General features: G+C 43.3%; 1 protein-coding gene across 2 annotated transcripts in view; it reads left to right on the top strand.

Moving 5' to 3' along the window:
- The first annotated feature begins 3,904 nt into the window (after positions 1 to 3,904).
- Positions 3,905 to 18,170, top strand: part of RMND5A (required for meiotic nuclear division 5 homolog A (S. cerevisiae)) — a 55,304-nt gene continuing 41,038 nt past the window's right edge. For both annotated transcript variants that reach the window (XM_011953123.1, XM_011953122.1), the window contains exon 1: positions 3,905 to 4,745. In XM_011953123.1, coding sequence (XP_011808513.1) covers positions 4,604 to 4,745 — 142 coding nt within the window. In that variant the 5' untranslated portion in view covers positions 3,905 to 4,603. The remainder of the gene's footprint in view (positions 4,746 to 18,170) is intronic.

Raw genomic sequence — 18,170 nt, 5'->3', positions numbered from 1 at the left:
AAAGAACATGTATGAGATATGTTGAATAAGCTATAAGCTAGTGTAACAGCTATTAAGCATCTTAAAAAAGATGTCAAAAGCAGTTCTAAAAACTGTTTTTGTTGTTGTTGGAGAAATGTTAAGAGGACAACAAAAGCTGTTTACAAAATAGTAAATACAATGAGAGCTTTCTTTCATAAAAATGTGCATATGAGTTCATGTGTATGCACAAAAAAGAAATCTGTGGAAATTCACCCCGAACGTTAAAACTGATTTTCTTTTTCTGGGTCTTGGGCTTTCATGGGACTTTTATTTCTGTTTACTTATTTGTATTTTCTAATTTTCCTACAATAAATACGTATTTTGGCTGAAAGACAAAAGGTTTTCTTTTTCCTTTCTTTTTTGATTAATGTTTACTTACATTTTACAGAGTCAAATCTGGAGTGGAGGGGAAGATGAGCAAAGTCCAGAATGAGTGTCAATTAAAGCTTCTCCAGGCTGAACAGCATGTGGGGGCAGGAGTCCTCTTGATACTAAAGTGGGATTTTGTGTGTGTGTGTGTTCTTCTTTGTTGTGTAGTGAAAATGCAATTATAGAAAACTAATTTGCAGTTGCTCTGAAAACTAAATTTGTTTCCCTGTTGTTTCTAGAGGTGCTTCTTTGACAATTCAGTTTAGGCTTAAAGCAATTATGCACTGTGTTGAAAGGGCCAATACAAAGTAAAGAGGGGACATAAATCTCTGCCCTTACAAGTACTATTTTTCTCTCCCAGCTAACTCTGAAGCCTCTTCTCCTCTAATTTGTGTATTCTTTTTCCTTTAACAAGCACTTCTTTTCATGCTGATTAAATAATGGGAGATAAAAAAAAGTCAGCCCAGATCTGGAAGCTGATAGTCTAGTTGAGTCAACAAGGCACATGTTGGAAAAATTAACTAAAAAGATGGGGGCAGTATGCACTAAGACATGAAATGACTTATACAGAGGTCTTACAGCAGTTAAAGGTAGGACTGGTAACTTGACTGTGGTCATGGTCTAGATCAGCACTGTCCAACAAAACTTTCTACAGTGATGGAAATAATTATTTTGCACTGATTAATACAGTAGCCACCAGCTACATGTGGTTATTATTTGAAATGTGATTAGTGCAATTGAGGAACTAAATTTTAAATTATCTAGCTTATATTTCAATATAGCTACATGTGGGTTGGGTGTGATGGCTCACACCTGTAATCCCAGCACTTTGGGAGGCTAAGACAGGTGGATCACAACGTCAGGGGTTTGAGACCAGCCAAGCCAATATGGTGAAACCCTGTCTCTACTAAAAATACAAAAACTAGCTGGGCGTGGTGGTGTGTGCCTGTAGTCCCAGCTGCTCAGGAGGCTGAGGTAGGAGAATCACTTGAACCCAGGAGGCAGAGGTTGCAGTCAACTGAGATTGCACCACTGCACTCCAGCCTGAGTAACAGAGCAAGATTCCATCTCTTAAAAAAAAAAAAGCTACATGTGGCTGGCTGGTGATTATGGTATTCAAGAGTGCAGGCCTAGGTTCTAGAAGGTGTCACTAGTTAAAGTAAGACTTGTTACTTGAAGAAAGGGAGGATTCGAAAAACAGAATAAAGAAAAGTGTTCCAGGAGAAAACAAAGTATGAATGAGCTGTACTCAAGTCATACCGAGGGTAGAAAAGTGCTTCATGCCTGGATAGGGGTTTGTGCTGTGTTGCAACACTGGGCAGACCACATCCTTGAGAGAGGATCTGAAGCTGTAGGTAATGAGGAGTCATTGATTATTTGAGATCAGTGGATTATCATGGCTCTTACCTTGTGCCAGGCATTTTGTTGAGTGCCTTAAATGGAATATTTCATACTATAACAACCCTTTAAAGAAAAAAAAAGACTGAATAAAGGGTGACTGAGCTTATCAAGGAGATCCTTGAAGAAAAGGGAGGAATAAACATAGATTTGTCTAGGCAGCTTGGCAGGGAAAGAAATGAGTGCTTGAAGGCCGGGCGCGGTGGCTCAAGCCTGTAATCCCAGCACTTTGGGAGGCCGAGACGGGCGGATCACGAGGTCAGGAGATCGAGACCATCCTGGCTAACACGGTGAAACCCCGTCTCTACTAAAAATACAAAAAAACCCAGCCGGGCGAGGTGGCGGGCGCCTGTAGTCCCAGCTACTCGAGAGGCTGAGGCAGGAGAATGGCGTAAACACAGGAGGTGGAGCTTGCAGTGAGCTGAGATCTGGCCACCGCACTCCAGTCCGGGCGACAGAGCGAGACTCCGCCTCAAAAAAAAAAAGAAAGAAAGAAATGAGTGCTTGAGGAGGATTAAATGAAGGTTCCTCCCCCAGGTAGGTCAAACCCATTTGGGCTGAAAGCAGAAAGGAAGAACCTACTGCAGAGAAAGAGGGGGAAGATCTGGACAGGGGTGAAAGGCAGCCCACAGGCCTTAATGGCTGTCCTGGAAAGGGAGAAGGGGTTCCTGGTCCTTTGGGTACATGAGAATGTTCACAAAATGGATGATACACAGCAATACTTGGAAAAGAGTGACAGAGGTTGCTGGAGCTGGATTTTTTTTTTTTTTTTTAATCTGTGAAGTAAGAATCAGAGACATCTGCCAAGAAAAGAGGGAAGAAAGAAAAATGGGGTGAGTGTGGAGAAGGGAGATCTGAAATAACATCATTTGGGGTTGCCCTAATAATGACTACCACCACATTTATCATGTGGTTTTCCTGAACCTATTATGGGTATTTACATATATTATCTCCTTTATCTCACAATTTAGTTAAGTATTATTAATTTCAATTATTTCTCAGTTATACGGAAGTTAAGGCTCAAAAACGTTACCACTTTAATTTTAAAAAAAGGATTGCCTACCACCTCATGCCAGGGGCTGTTCTAGGCAAAAAACTCAGGCAAGGGGCCTGCCTTCATGATTTTATGTAAGTGGTGCAGACAGAAAAATAAAACATCAGATCATTTCAGAGTTTACGTGGTGTGGAAATAATAAAATGTGTTATGGTATTAACGGTGCGGAGGAAGTACATTAGTGCGGTCAGCCAGGGGAGGACCCTGTAAGGGGACAAGTGAGCTGAGAACTTTAGGATGAAAAAGGCAGGAGGAAGAGTTTTCTGGGCCAAGGAAAGGGCAAGTGCAGAGGCCCTGAGTCACGAACTAGCTGGGCTCCTTAAGAAACGCAAAGGTAGTGCAGCCGACCCTGATCAAGGAGGTCTAGGCCAAGGCTGGAGACGCCATAGCAAGTTATTGTGAGGATTTACCCAAGGGGGCAAAGCCGATCCGATTCGATAGCATAAGGCTTCCTAGGGAGCAAGGGCCAGGCTGCCGGGCTCTCCAGCGCGTATTCTTTCCACCCGGCTAAGCTGCCCGGCACATGGCTCTGGGGCGAGGCCACCGTGAGGAGGGGTTCCCGGCCAAGGGGCCAAAGGGCCCGCGGGGGATGGGGACATGACTTCCTGGGTGTCGCAAGCCCGGGGTAGCGCTGACAGCCGGCGCGGGCCTTTCGCCAGCACCAAGCGGCTCCCCTCGCCCGGGCCTGATCATCCCCGCCTTTAATTCCCATTGGCGCCCCAACCCGCCGCAGCACCAGCCCCGGCGGCCTGGCTTGGTTTTTCATCCCGGGAGGTGGATCCGTCGCCCAAAAGTTCGGAATGACGGTACCCCTTTCCCTTAAGAGGGATGAGGAGACGAAATAAATTGGGGTCAGGGCGACGTCCTATGGAAAACAGCCCTTTGTATTTTTGCCTGGTTTTCCCCTATGGCTTTCCAGAAACTACTCGTCTCTCGGTACGCTCTCCAAGTTACCCCCTCCAACAGCGAGCCCGTTGGTTTGGCCCCTCAGCCTGGATTGGCTGAAGGCTTACGCCTCGGCCAGGGATTCGTTTCTTACCACTCCCCGCGCCCATTGGTTGGGTTTCCCCACTTCTGGGCGGAGTGGTGAAGGCCGGTTTCCGCCCCCTTGTTTACGGAGAGCGTAGTTGTAGCGCTCTCCGAGCGCTGGGGCTGTCTCTAAAGTTACCTATTTAGCTCCTCAGGCCAATTGGGGCCTCGCTCCACCCTCGCCCTCTCCTTCGCACGCCTTTCGCGTGGTACGGCCCACACCTTTAGAGCAGCTGCGCGTGTGGGCGCCCGTTGCATTCCCCCGCCCGCTCTCCCCGGGTCGCCCCCCCCCACCCGAGGGTGCGCTTGGTACGGCCCGCGCCGCCTCCTTTCCTCGCCCTGGTGGCCATCCCCTTCCCCCCAGTCGGCGGCGCTTGGTGCCGCCCGGGAGAACCAGGTCATCAGTCGGTTCCCGTGAAAACAAAAACAATCGGCCGCGCAGCTGCGGGTACCCTAACGTCGCGAGCGGGGCCCGGAGACGCGGGGCCGGGTGGAGCGAGCGAACGGGAGCAGCGGCGACGCGCCGCGGGGCCAGGGCGCCATGGGGCAGGCGGGCTCCGGCTGCGCGGGGCTACCCCGGCGCCGCGGCTAGTGCGCCCGCCGCTTCGGCCGCCCTCAGCCTCCCGCGCCGCCCGCTTGGGCGACGAGGAGCAGGACGCGGCCTCGGCGGGGCTCGGGCCGAACGGCTACGGACACCCGGGCGCCGAGGAGCCGAGCGCCGCAGCCTCCGGCATGGATCAGTGCGTGACGGTGGAGCGCGAGCTGGAGAAGGTGCTGCACAAGTTCTCGGGCTACGGGCAGCTGTGCGAGCGCGGCCTGGAGGAGCTCATCGACTACACCGGCGGCCTCAAGCACGAGATCCTGCAGAGCCACGGTAGGGCGGCCCGCGTGGGCGCGCGGTGCAAGGCCCACCGCCCGAGTCCCGGCCCCGCGGCGAGAACCCCTCACCCACTCTCGCACCTCTGGCCCGGCCCTCGCCTCCCCTGGGGCGCGGAGGCCCCCAGATCCCTGAGACTTTTTCTCCTCTTTTCGCCCGATTTACCTCGAACCTGCCGCGACTTCGCTGCTAATTCAGAAGGAGCGCGAACCACCCGGAAACCCGGCCAGGAGCTGCGGGCTCCAGTCCGGATAAACGTGGGTGTGGGGGCCGCCTACCGCACCTACAAATTGCTGCCCCCTCGAGTGGGCGGCCCTCGTCCCCCGGCCCCAGCCGGCCCCGAGGGTCTCACGCGGTGCCCGCGGCGCGGTCCTGCGGGCCGTGCGCGAATCGCCTGGGACCCCAGGCTCTGAGTCATGAGGGCAGTGCAGGCGGCCCCCTTTTCCCTCTGTGCCGCCGGGAATCCTTGGCCTGGGTACTTCGTTTCTTCGTCTTATTTTGGAAAGTCGAGCGTTATTCTTAGCTGTGGGTTAACAACAGCAGCTCCTGCAACTTCATGATTTGGCTGCTGTGTGGACGCAGCTCCTAACTCCGCAGCGGCTCTGACATGGTTCCTTGGAAACCAGCTCAATCAAACCCTTCTGTTCTCCTAGTGTACCTTCTGATGACACTGAGGAAGAACGGGCAACGTTTGCCCAAGTAAATTGTGCACATGTTGCTGGTTACTTGCTTTGTCTGGTCAAGTTCTTTCAAAAAAAAAATAAATTTTCCTATAGAAGGTGTTTCACCTAGATTTTTTTTTTTTTATTGCCCCAATCCCTGAGGACAAGTACTTTTAAAGGCTTGGTTTTCTTACACTTAAAAAGTCACAGCGATGATTCCTCTTGATCAAGAAGTAAAGGACTTATTTAATGGGTTTATTAAAGAGGCTGAGGGGGCTTCTCAGCTTGTGGACTGAACAGAAATTTATGTGAAGGACGGTTTGGTAGCTGGGGGAAGATGCAGATTATTTGTGGCAGGTGAGATGAGGGCAGTGGCGTTAGCTGAGTGTCTCTCCCCTCCTCCTTCGTTTTTTCACACTTTGTTTTCCCAGACTGCATTTCAGTTGAGGATGGGTGCTGGTCCATGGGAAAGGAGTCTTACAGCAACTTCTCGTTCTGGGCACTGCAGTCATTTTTGAACTCCAGGAAGGAAGCAAACCTGCAGTCATAGTGGATGAGATATTAATATGGAAAAACCATACTAATTCTCATAGGAGTTGCAATACTCCTATTGTATGGAAAAATGAGCAGACCTTGGTGGCTGCCTGTAAAGGGAAATTTGACGTGGCGATGATGATATAGTTCATAGATACAGGGAAGTGAAGGTGGAATGGGACAGGAATCCTGGGAAGACTTTGAATTTGGTTTTGGACATGTGAGGTAAAGTTGAAGGGCTTAATGAAGATAGAATCGAGGGCTCTCATATTTACTGGTGGCTGAAGATGCATAGGTCTAAGACTGTTTTCTGATGTCATTTCTAGGAGGACAGTGGAGGAGATCACTTATATTGCACAGAAGAAAGACTGGGGTCTAACCACAGTCTTGAATTTCCCTTGGCGAGTGGAGAGCCAAGGCTGGATAGAGCCAGGAGAAACCGAAAAGGGTGAGGGCTTAGAAAAGGAGAAGTTGGTCAGCTTTTATTTGGCTCTTGGGAGTCAGTAACCCTCTGTGCTTGCAGTTTCATAGAATTGCTAAGACAAGCCAGATTACTGGAGGTTAAGAAGAAAAATGTGATGTGAACCGAGGTGTGGGAAATCCAGTACAGCGGTGGGAGGTATTCCCTCTGTGCTCCCGGCCCCGTCAAGGAACCAGTGAAGGAAGAGAATGAAGGGCCTAGACTTGGAGAGGTGGAAGGAACATTTCCTTTGTAGGGACCAGGTCATAGGCAGAGTTTGAGAGGAAAATGATGGAACAAAAAGTACCTTTCTTCCATGATAGAGGATGTAAGTTGAAGGGGGATGTGATTGTGAGCTTTGTTTTAGAAAATTTAGGGCCAGTCTCAAATGGATAAAATGATGGTGAGGAATTGTTGAGGCAAGAATTTGTTTTTGACCTCTTCACTGGGTACCAGGGAACTTTTCTCAGAATTTATGGTCCGAGGGGTGTTGGCCACAGTATGCTATGCTGTTAAAAACAGTCTGAGTTGGTGAGTTTGTGTGTTCCTTTTTCAGCCTAATTTTTTCCCCCTTGTCTACCAAATCGCTAGTCTTATATTGGTATCTCTTTGATTTCCTTTAATTCTTCAATAATAGGATTAAGTGACTAAAGGTAGTTTAGTTTTAGCTAAAACTTAGTAAAAACGTGAAAGAAAATAAATACCACAAGTGTCAGGTCTAGTTTCCCAAATAAAATCTTTCTTCTTTTGGTGTTCTTTTGTGTGAAGATAAACATCATTTTTTGGCATCTGGGCTATTGTATTTTTGAAAACAGGTGATTACTAAATTAAAGTTCTCGGCAGGTGATGTAGTAGATATTACGTTGAAACTTAAATATACCCTTCTCAAAGGTATTTCACTGAAAACAGAGTTTGGAGCCCTATTTTCAAGTTTAAAGGGAAGATTTTAGGGCTTCTGAATATACCTGTCTGGGCAAATGATCCCGGTAACCTGAGAGGCTCTAATTGGGACCCCTTTGTCAGGACTTCAGACCTCATTCTCTGATATTACATGTGGTAATCTTGCAAGAATCTGGTGTGAATAAAACAGAATTTTTGAGGACTATATGGAACACATCATTGCATCATACTGGTGAATGACTGTTGCAGAAGCATCCTTTAGCTAACATAAAGGGGGATTGGTTCAGTTTCTGAAGATGAATGTTTTATGTTAAAAATGTTTTTTCCTCTCTAAAGTTGTGAGCAGACAGCTATATACTAAATGAGCTGTTAGGATAGTTTGTGATGGAAACTGATCTTACATAAATAGAGTTTAGTTAGATAGTCCTGCAGTGAGCCGTAAAATTTCTCAGGTGGTCTAAATCACCTATAAGTAGGCTGAAAATCTTTCACATAAAATTTCTCTCATTAATCTTTTTTAAATGAAAGTTTCTTAGTGCAAATACCCTTGGGGGAATGAGGGTAGTATGGGCTGGTCTCTCATACCTGGGTGAATTGGTTTGTGCTGTCCTGTTTAATCCACCTCTGGCCAAATCCATCAGCCTCAGAACAGAATATCTTTTTTTTTTTTTTTTTTTAAATGGGGTTGTGCTGGTATCAGGCTTGCAGCAGAGAACAATAATGGAATATAAGGCTCTAAGAGGGAAGTGCAGGCTTTGACTTGGTGCCATAGCCAGTTAGGGAATACTGGTGGTTCAGGGACAACATCGGTGTAATAGAAATATGAAGAAGCAATAAGAACCAGGGAGAATATTGAAGAGCTGTGTCAAGGCCCAAACCATTCCTCTCCCTGGAGACTGATTGACTCTAGACTTCATGCCTTTGGAATTAGAAACCTTAGGGTGGTAGATAGGAGGGTGGGGAGTGAGCCAGAGCCTGCAGTGAGGTGCCCAAGGTAAAAGGAATAGAGATCACAACTTCTGTCATTTAGTTGTGTCAGCCTTTCAGTGAGGGTTTCCCTGTGAGCACAAAGTTTGGTCTAAGGTTCATTGTGGTTAATGTAGGCTGGTGGTCATTCCCAGTGTGCCTCGATCTAATTTGTATAGTGCACTGGTGCTTCTAAAACTTCACTCATACACATGTGCACTCTTACTTTTCAGATGTACTAACGATTTTACTTAAGTAGATTTATCTTAGGCGATGATATTTGTGTAGTCCTACATGTGGTGTGTAGGTAGTAGGTATAATACACTACATGTTAAAATAAATTCATAACCATTTAAATATTAGATTACATACTAGCTAAAATTACCATTTGCGTCAGTGATATGGGACCCACGCTTTGGATAACTCTAAGTTAACAGGGTTAGCTACTGTATGGTTAAATTTTGGTGATTTGATTTGTGATTATATGCCTTTTAGCATTTTTTTCCTATTGGCAAATTTATGTTGTTTCCCATTAGCACCACTGTGGTGGAAGGGAAAAACAGAAAAGAACTATTTATCATGTTTTGCTGGTATTCTGAATTCATACTTTGTGAAAGAAAATTAGGCAGAAACAGTTGGTAATGGTTTCAGGACATGTTTAAAGTATACTTGGGAAAATTGCAGTTTTTGTAAGAGTAAGGGACATGCAGTATTTTTTTCTGATTATTTTTAGACTATTATTTAACGGAGTTCTAATGTGGTTTCTGAAAGTGACTTTCAAGGAATTTTCTAAATTTAAAATGCATTTATTAATTTTTAGTAGGTCATACATTCAAATGGTATCCATTCAAACAATGAAAAAGATAACCCAGTAAATAGTACATTCAAATGGTATAAACTCAAATGATAAAAAAGGACACCCAGTGAAAAATCTTTCTACTCTTGTTCCTGGACCACCTGGTTGCCCACTTCACAGACATAAATGCCAGTTTCCGGAAAAAAACTTTTCATTGTTGTTTTTTGAGACAGCCTCCGTCTGTCACCCAGGCTGGAGTGCAGTGGTGTGATCTCAGCTCACTGCAGCTTCCGCCTCCTGCTTCAAGCAATTCTCCTGCCTCAGCCTCCCAAGTAGCTGGGATTACAGGCGCCCACCACCACGCCTGGTTAATTTTTGTATTTTTAGTAAAGACAGGGTTTCAACATGTGGGTCAGGCTGGTCTTGAACTCCTGACCTCAAGCAATCCACCTGCCTCGGCCTCCCAAAGTGCAGGGATTACAGACGTGACCCATCACGCCTGACCTCCAGAAAAAATTTTGAAAGAATCCAGTGAAATGACGATTTGTCACTTTTCGTTTTTTCTTTAAGGAATTGGATATGTATTTCCATTTACTATGATTAAGGCTTAGTGTTATCTCACTTTGCAAGTTGGTAAAGATGTCTTCATCTGTGGGAGTGATCAACATATACTCTATTGGCACCTAAAACTCCTTTGGTGTATGTGTGTTTTGTGACTTTTAGTAGTAAAACTCATGTAAACCATAACTCCTACCCGTATCTCTTTGTTGAATCAAAGAGACTGTTGAAAATTTGGTTACCAGTTGGAGAACTGGTTTCTTTTTAAAAATGTGGGGGTAACAAATGAGAAGGTAAATAGGCAAGTAAACATGAAAAAAAAAAAAAAACTTGTGGAGGTCACATTTTTAACTCATCGCTGTGGCATGATATTGCATCAGGACACGGAAACCAGAGGTTGAGGGTCGCATGTTAGGTATAATCTTCCACTCTAAAATTTGGATTGTGTATATTATATATATGTGTTGAAAAGTGTGCTTATTTGTATATATGAATGGTCTGTGCTTTTTCAGAGCTGACCAGTGTTGAATATATTGTTTTGAACGAAAGTAAATGTATTATATCAGGGCTTGGTAGACTAGTAGCTTGTCTACCTTTTTAGCCTTATTCTGTGGTGTACATGGAGTAGGCCACATAGCCAGGTTGCCCCTTTGTTACCTAGACTTTTGCTAAATACTGAGAAGACACTCTTGAGTCAATAGTGACTTTGTTTTGAATACAATTTGGTATCTGTGTTTAACATCTAGTCTGGAAAATAGTGTATCAGTAGGTCATAAATAAAAGTTTGGGTGGACATTGTTCAGATATTCTAAGAGAAGAACAGACTGTTGCTCTAGTTATTTAGGCTATTTTAAGTGATAAGAATAAATGGTGAGTATATTGGTGTTTCCTGTTGGGTTTAGAAGTAGATTTAACTTTGTTAGCCATTTTTTTTTCCAGGCTCACTCTGGAGATAATTAATTCCTTGTTATTGGGCACCTTATTCATTTAGACTGGCAGGTGACATAATAGTTTTCATTAAAATGGAATTTGTTGATGTGTAAATAGGCTGAGGTTAGCGCTAGGCTGGCTCCAGGGGCACCAAGGATATCATCAGGACTGATCTTCTCTTCTGTCAACTGTTGGCTTCATTTTCAGGGAAGTTTTCTTCCCATGGGGTAGAGATGACCAATGAAGCTCAAAAGACAGGAACATGGCTATTTTGTTGAAGATACTCCAGGGAGTACCTTTATTATTCTGTTTTGGATTCTCTCCCTGAATCAGTAATTGGGGCCAGGGAGCCAGGTCTTCTGGCCATCTTGAGCTGTGCTCACCCCCTCAGGAGATATATGGCTTTATGATATACTGTTCATCAGGTAGAGAAGAGACAGTTCTAGAAAGGAACACTTAAACCCAGACAGAGTAATATATGTCTATTACAGTGGAACAGCTACATGTTATATCAGTAACATTCTCTGAGATGTTTTCCTGAGTAGTCTCGCCTTCTCAGCTTTTGCCTTGCCTCCTAACTATAATGTTCATATAATTCAAGTAGTGAGTTGTTAATATGACTTAATCTGTAGACTAGAGAATACAACTTGGTTCATATTCCTCTTGGGAACTTTTTTGAAGTTACTTTAATGCTTGACATGGTAAAGTTACTTTCCTAAAGTTATTTTATTTCTAAAGTAAACTCTGGATAATAACATTGGTAAGGAGAAACTTGCCAACACTTCTGTGATACTATTATACTACAGCTGATAGAGAAGTTTCTGTTGTTTTCATGTCTTAGTCTCTTAGTCTTTAGGATGGTGAAAATGGTGTTTTAGCAAACTGTTCACTTGGAATATTAAAACTAACTTATTTTTATTTAGGGCCCTGCTTCTTCATCTGTAAGGCTTCTGAAGTCTTTGAAAAAGATCCAAAAATGCAGTTGAGGGAGAAAATTGTGGAGGGCCCTGGCTCTGAGCTATGTGTACTTGGAGACCCATGGTACTTCCAGGAGATGATGCTCTCTAACTGGCCGTTTCCTTGAAAGCTCTAAGAGTAGCAAAAACTTCTGGCCATTCTCTTTAGATTAGATGTTAGCTCAACCCTTCAAAAAACAAAGACTAGACTATCTGGCAGGACTCGAGGATTTTGAGAAATGCAGTATGCTTTCACCTTATGTGGGTGTGGTGGTTGTATGGCTGAGCTCAAAATGGTTGTTTGGGAATGTCGTTTGGGGAGGACATAGGCTTATATTACCAAGTCTATCTCCACTTAAGATGGAGGCCTGGATGGTGATTTCTTCTGTTACGGGGGCACAATGTAGTGTCAGGCGGTGTGTTATTTCTGATGAGTTTGTTGTATCTACAGAATTCATATAGGTTTAATTCATCTTATTGATACATGAAGACATTTGGGAGGAGATGAGGAAATAATCTTTTAAAAGAAATGTTATTCATGGACCTGGTCCTCCAGGAACTTGGAGGCTAGTTGAGAAGATGAGTCTGTACTTGTGGAGTAGTACCTAAACTTTTGACCCTGGGCCCAGGAGGTCTGGGTTTGAATCCTTGCACTGCCAGTTTACTGGTTCTACAACCTTTTTGGTTTTTTTTTTTTTTTTTGGAGACAGAGTCTTACTCTGTCACCTAGGCTGGAGTGCAGTGGTGTGTGAAGTGCTGTAGCTCCCTGCAGCCTAGACGTCCCAGTATCAAGTGATCCTCCCGCCTCAGCTTCCCAAGTAGCTGGGACCACAGTCGTGTGCCACCATGCCTAGCTAATTTTTGTATGTTTTGTAGAGACAGGGTCTGACTCTGTTGCCCAAGGTTGGTTTCAAACTCCTGTGCTCAAGTGATCCTCCCGCCTCAGCTTCCCAAGTAGCTGGGACCACAGTCGTGTGCCACCATGCCTAGCTAATTTTTGTATGTTTAGTAGAGACAGGGTTTCATCATGTTGGCCAGGCTGGTCTGGAACTCCTGGGCTCAAGTGATCCACCCGCCTCAGCCTCCCAAAGTGCTGGGATTACAGGCGTGAGCCACTGCACCCAGCCTGATCCTACAATCTTGCTTAGCCAGTTTTTCCTTCAGTTAACTGACATCACAGAGTTATGAGAATGAAATAGATAATAGATGTGAACTGGCTTTGAAATTTATAAAACAGGGTAGATGTGTTATTTATAAAGTCTGTCCCTTAAGTAGTGTTAAGCACTTTTTAAATTTTTTTTTGAGGCGGAGTCTCGCTCTGTTGCCCACGCTGGAGTGCAGTGGCTCCAGCCACGATCTTGGCTCACTGCAACCTCCGCCTCCCGAGTTCAAGCGATTCCCCTGCCTCAGTCCCCTGCCTCAGTCCCCCGAGTAGCTGGGATTACAGGCACACACCACCAGGCCTGGCTAATTTTTTTTTTTTTTTTAATTTTAGTAGAGACGAGGTTTCACCATGTTGGCCGGGATGGTCTCGATATCCTGACCTTGTAATCTGCCCACCTTGTCCTCCCAAAGTGCTGGGATTATAGGCGTGAGCTACCACGCCTGGTCCACGCACTGTTTGAGACACTTTGAGTAATATTTAGGTGTCTTTATTACTGCTTTATGTTAAATACCGTTCTGTGCCAAGTGGTCTGATTAACACTGTAAAGAATGCTGAAAAGGTATCAGAAAGAGTCTTTAAGGAACTTAGTTGGAGAGACCAGACTCATATTTGAAAGGGGAAAAAAACAAGACCATGGCACAGTATATAACAGTGCTTCTGGTTAGTACAGACACCAGTGAAGAGAAAGAGCCCTTAGAAAGAACTGCATGGGAGTAGATAGGCATTATTTCAGCTGAACTTTAGATCACCTCATCAGTAGTTATTAATCACCATTTATAGGTAGAACTAAGCAAAATCTTCTAGGAGTTACAAAGAACAAGCATTTTCATCCTCTAAGAACTTTGTGTCCAGTTAGGGAGATGAGACTGGCATTTTTTTAACAAACACGCAAACAAAAGCAGTGCCCTATAATGCAAGCTTATGTATCTAGGCTAAATGCTACATGAGTGGTGCAGACAAAAAGGGGTGGGATTTAAGACAAGGAGAGACTCTTTTTACCTATGGGAAGTTTTAGTAGCAGAGATTGAATGTGAATAGTAGAAAAAGCAGATGGAATGCCTGGAGGGGAGGATGGCAAGAACAAAGGTGTAGAGGAGTGAGAGGTGAAGGACCAGGTTGCAGGGGAAAGGCGATAAGAGCATTGGAATCAGATTTTCTAAAGCCATGGATACCAGGGAAAGTAGTAGACTGGGAAGATATTGAATTACTTTGGGGTGGGGTGGGGACATTTTGAATAGGGAGGGGACAGGGACATCATCAGAGACCACTTGTCAGCAATATTTAGGTTGGTTTGGAGTTGGGAGTGAGGTTTGAGTAGAGGCAAGAAGGTTAGTTAAGGCTAAGTGTCAACCTAGATTTGATGAAATAGGGACCTGTCTTTGGGTACTGGTGGTAGAAATTTAAAGGGACCCATGAAAGGGATCTTCTGAGGGAAGGAATGACCAGGAGTTGGTGCACGGATGGAGTCTGGCAGAGTAGGAGAAAAGGGCAGGAAAAACCAAAGGTTAATCCAAGGTTTTAAGCATGAATGATGGGTAGATCATTATGGAACCAGGTAGAAAATAGAAAGTTTAGGAGAGGGGAAGGTAGAAATCTGAGTTGGATTTTGTTTTTGTTTTTGTTTTGGGTGGGGGGAGCAGGTGAGGGGGCATCTCACTGTGTGGCGCAGACTAGATTGTAGTGTCTTGGCTCACCACAGTCTCTGCCTGCTGGGTTCAAGTGATTCTCCTGCCTCAGCCTCCCGAATAGCTGGGATTACAGGTGTGCGCCACTACCACCCGGCTGATTTTTGTAGTTTTAGTGGAGACGGGGTTTCACCGTGTTGGCCAGGCTGGTCTTGAACTCCTGACCTCAAATGATCCACCCGCCTCGGCCCCCCAGAGTGCTGGAATTACAGGCGTGAGCTACCGCACCCGGCGTGAGTTTGATTTTTAAATAAGAAATCCAGATTCCAATGCTACAGGAAACCTAATATGGTTCCACCATTCATTTCAGAGATAAATGAGATGCCTAGAGATTAAGTCTTTATACTTGGAATTTGAAGGGAGTGAACAGGTTCTCTAAAATGTGACTGTCACAGACATATGTTTAAAATCTCATCCCAGCACTTTGGGAGGCTGAGACGGGCGGATCACGAGGTCAGGAGATCGAGACCATCCTGGCTAACACGGTGAAACCCCGTCTCTACTAAAAATAAAAAAAAAAAAAAAAAAAAAAAAAAAATAGCCGGGTGTGGTTGCGGGCGCCTGTAGTCCCAGCTACTCGGGAGGCTGAGGCAGGAGAATGGCGTGAACCCGGGAGGCGGAGCTTGCAGTGAGCCGAGATCTCGCCACTGCACTCCAGCCTGGGCGACAGAGCGAGACTCCATCTCAAAATGAAAACAAACAAACAAACAAATAAAATCTCATGCCTGTATCTTTTTTCTTTTCTCTGCAGTTCTTGCCTCATATACTTTGAAGCCTTTCCTGTCTTCTCTATGATAGTCATTGATATTGTTCTTTGCTCCAATAGCACTATTAGTCTGTACCATGTAATTTAGCTCTTAAATATTAACTTTATTTCATTTTTTCCTCATGCTTGATTTTGCAGCACACTGTGCCTCTAATTTGATGCAGTGATCTTTAATAATCTCTCTGGATCAGAATGCCTGTCTGTCAATTTACTGTTCTCTGAAAGGTCAGGAGTTGAACACCAAATACCATGCTTTCTTTTACTTTGCAGATTTACCAGCTACTAATATACGGAAAAAATTTTGTTTTCTGTGTCTGCCCCCTCCAGAAAAAAATTGATGTGTTCTATTTGTGCATTTTCTCCTTCCTTTAAGCAGCCGCTGTGTCCTAGGTGCTGAAGTAGCTCACAAGAACCCCAAAGTTTCAGTGTACCGCAGTTTATTTTACTACGGATGAAGTGAAATAGTCCTTTATTTTTAAAAAATACCAACCTTACCTTTTCAAGTTTCAAGTTTTTCTATTCTAATACTTCGCAAGGATATCCATGGTCACCTTGTCAGTGATTTTTGTAGAGTCAGTCTTAGATCTTTTTATCCTTTATCTACTTTATTCCCATTCTAAATTTCTTAAATCTGTGTAGAAATTGATAACATGGGAAAAGTATCTTGAACACTGCTGATGCAGGCCTTCAGCACTCAATAAATGTTAATTGAATCTAAATGTCATAGTTCTCCCTTTTACCTTTTTTTTCTGTTTTTTCTTGGTTTCATTTTGTATTTTAAGGCATCAAGGCTTTTATAAGAGTGGTATATCATAGATTCTCCCCCGCACCAGCCTTCTTAGTGATGCCTAATACTCTTTTAGCTTTCTGATTTTAATGTTTTTATTTAAATAGCTAATCTAGAATGAATTCCGAAGTATATCTCTATGAGGTCTGAGTTTTTATTTAGGTACGGTTAGGTTTGTTTCCTAAATGGATTTCTTCGTATTTGTCTGCATCAGAACTTGTGTTCCATTTTGCTTTCCACTTAATTCTAAATTTAAGATCTCTGTCCATCTTACAAAAGTGGAGTTAACTTTTTATAACCCAGAAGAGCTCAAATGCAATACATGTAATATTTATAAACTTGGATATTTTAAATTTTTCCTGCCTACAGGATATTCATTAAAATGTCAAGCCAGGTCTTAGTGATTTCTGGGAAATCTTATTTCTCTGAAAATATTCTAGTCTTAAGTGGTGATATTTTCAACCTTTTTGAAAATCATCACCACAACAATACTTTTTAATATTGTGCTTCCCTCTTTTTTTATAGAGTGCTCTCAAGTATGGTGGGTCTCATGTCTCACGTGTTTGACTCGTGGGCAGCGTGTATTTCATGGTGTAATTGACACCTTTAAACTAACTGCCTTTTATAGACCAAATTAGAACTTTTTATTATCTCCTGATGAGCAGACATTTCAGGCTACAACATGGTGTGCTGCCTACCAACCAGCTGTTTAGTTTTAGCAATGCTATCTTTAACCGTGTGTTTGTGCAGTTGAGCCCCCATCCCCCCATATCATAAAAATAAGTGGCAGACAGAAAATTAAAAGTGCAAATACTGAGTGGGGATGAGAAACATACTTGTCAGTGTTAATGATTTATTTGTCTTGATTGTATTAAGGTGAGTCAAAATAGTGGGTAAATCTTGTCACAGAGCTGGACACGAGACGTAGTTTTTTTTTAACCCTTGTGATCATAGGGAAGAAAGTAAAACAAATGTATGTACAAAATGCTAAAACTATATTGAAGGTGTAACCAAGGTATAACTAGGGATTTTATAGTTTTTAGCTTTGTGCAAACCAGTCACCCTTTTAATATGTAAGTTTGTTCTACCTTCCTATATTCTGACTTAGAATGTACTTTTGTAGGGTCACATTATATACTAGAGATGTTTCATTGCATCTTTGACAAACATGGAAATAGTTTTGTAAAAAAAACTGTCTCAAAAGTGACTTGAGTCAGAGCACAAACCCATTAATTCCTGGGGTTGGTGGGAGAGGTTGTTATTTGGAAGAGAGAAGGAACTGATGCAGGGGGACTCTTTTATGAATGTGTCTTATTTGAAAATATGTGGGCATATGTGTGTTTGTATGTTTGTGTTGATCTTGGATACTGTGACCTTGTTGAACTCTCACCTATTCTTGAATTGTGTTTGTGTGTAGATTCCTTGGGATTTTCTACTTAGGCGACAATGTTGTTAACAATCAGGAACAGTATTATTTCCAACCTTCTTGATATTTGGAGAACTTAGGCTGCAGTGATATTGTGTAGCAGATGCTAAACATTCTGTGAGTGAGTGAGGGATCAGTGAACTGCTGAGTGAAACTACTGGCAATTTCAGAGGGTGTTGGTAGTACCAGATAGTCTTCAATGCTGGGTTTGAAATTGAGATTATGTAATACATAATTAATTATTTTCATATTTATTCTTTTGGTAACTAGTTATTGAATGTGTAGTATATGCCAGTTACTATGCTAAACATTGGAGATTAATCATATTTCCTACTAAAGTTAATTTTGTGGGAGTAATGGACAAATAACTATTTACAACAAAGTGTGAAACTCTGATAGGGAAGTATAAGATGCTATGGAAACATTTTTCTAATTTATTGTTTCTGTGAAACTAGTGGGCATACATCCTAAAATGGCAAAGCAGTGAGGCTCAAGGGCAGAACCTGAAAATTTTGAGAGTGTTGTGCTTAAAATCTGTTTATATAATAAAAGGTGCTGTTCTATTGTATTGAAATTTTTAACTTAATAAAGCAACACAAGTAGATGGTCTACATATGTTGGTTCTTTGCTTGTGTTGAACATGCTAATTCTTATACTTGTTTAATCATAAAAGTGACTTTAAAAAGTACTTGTGACTATTCAGTGATGAGTGAGCATTGTGTCAGAGCTGTTTCTTTCAGGCTCATGTATTGGGCCTGGGTTCCCTGGGTTTATTACATTGGAAGACACAGTTAGTGCAGGACTTTCTCCTGGATGATAAGTGACCACTGC

Source organism: Colobus angolensis, unplaced genomic scaffold (genome assembly GCF_000951035.1).
Source record: "Colobus angolensis palliatus isolate OR3802 unplaced genomic scaffold, Cang.pa_1.0 Scaffold357, whole genome shotgun sequence".
Lineage (NCBI taxonomy): Eukaryota > Metazoa > Chordata > Mammalia > Primates > Cercopithecidae > Colobus > Colobus angolensis.
This window is presented reverse-complemented; position numbering and strand designations above follow the sequence as displayed.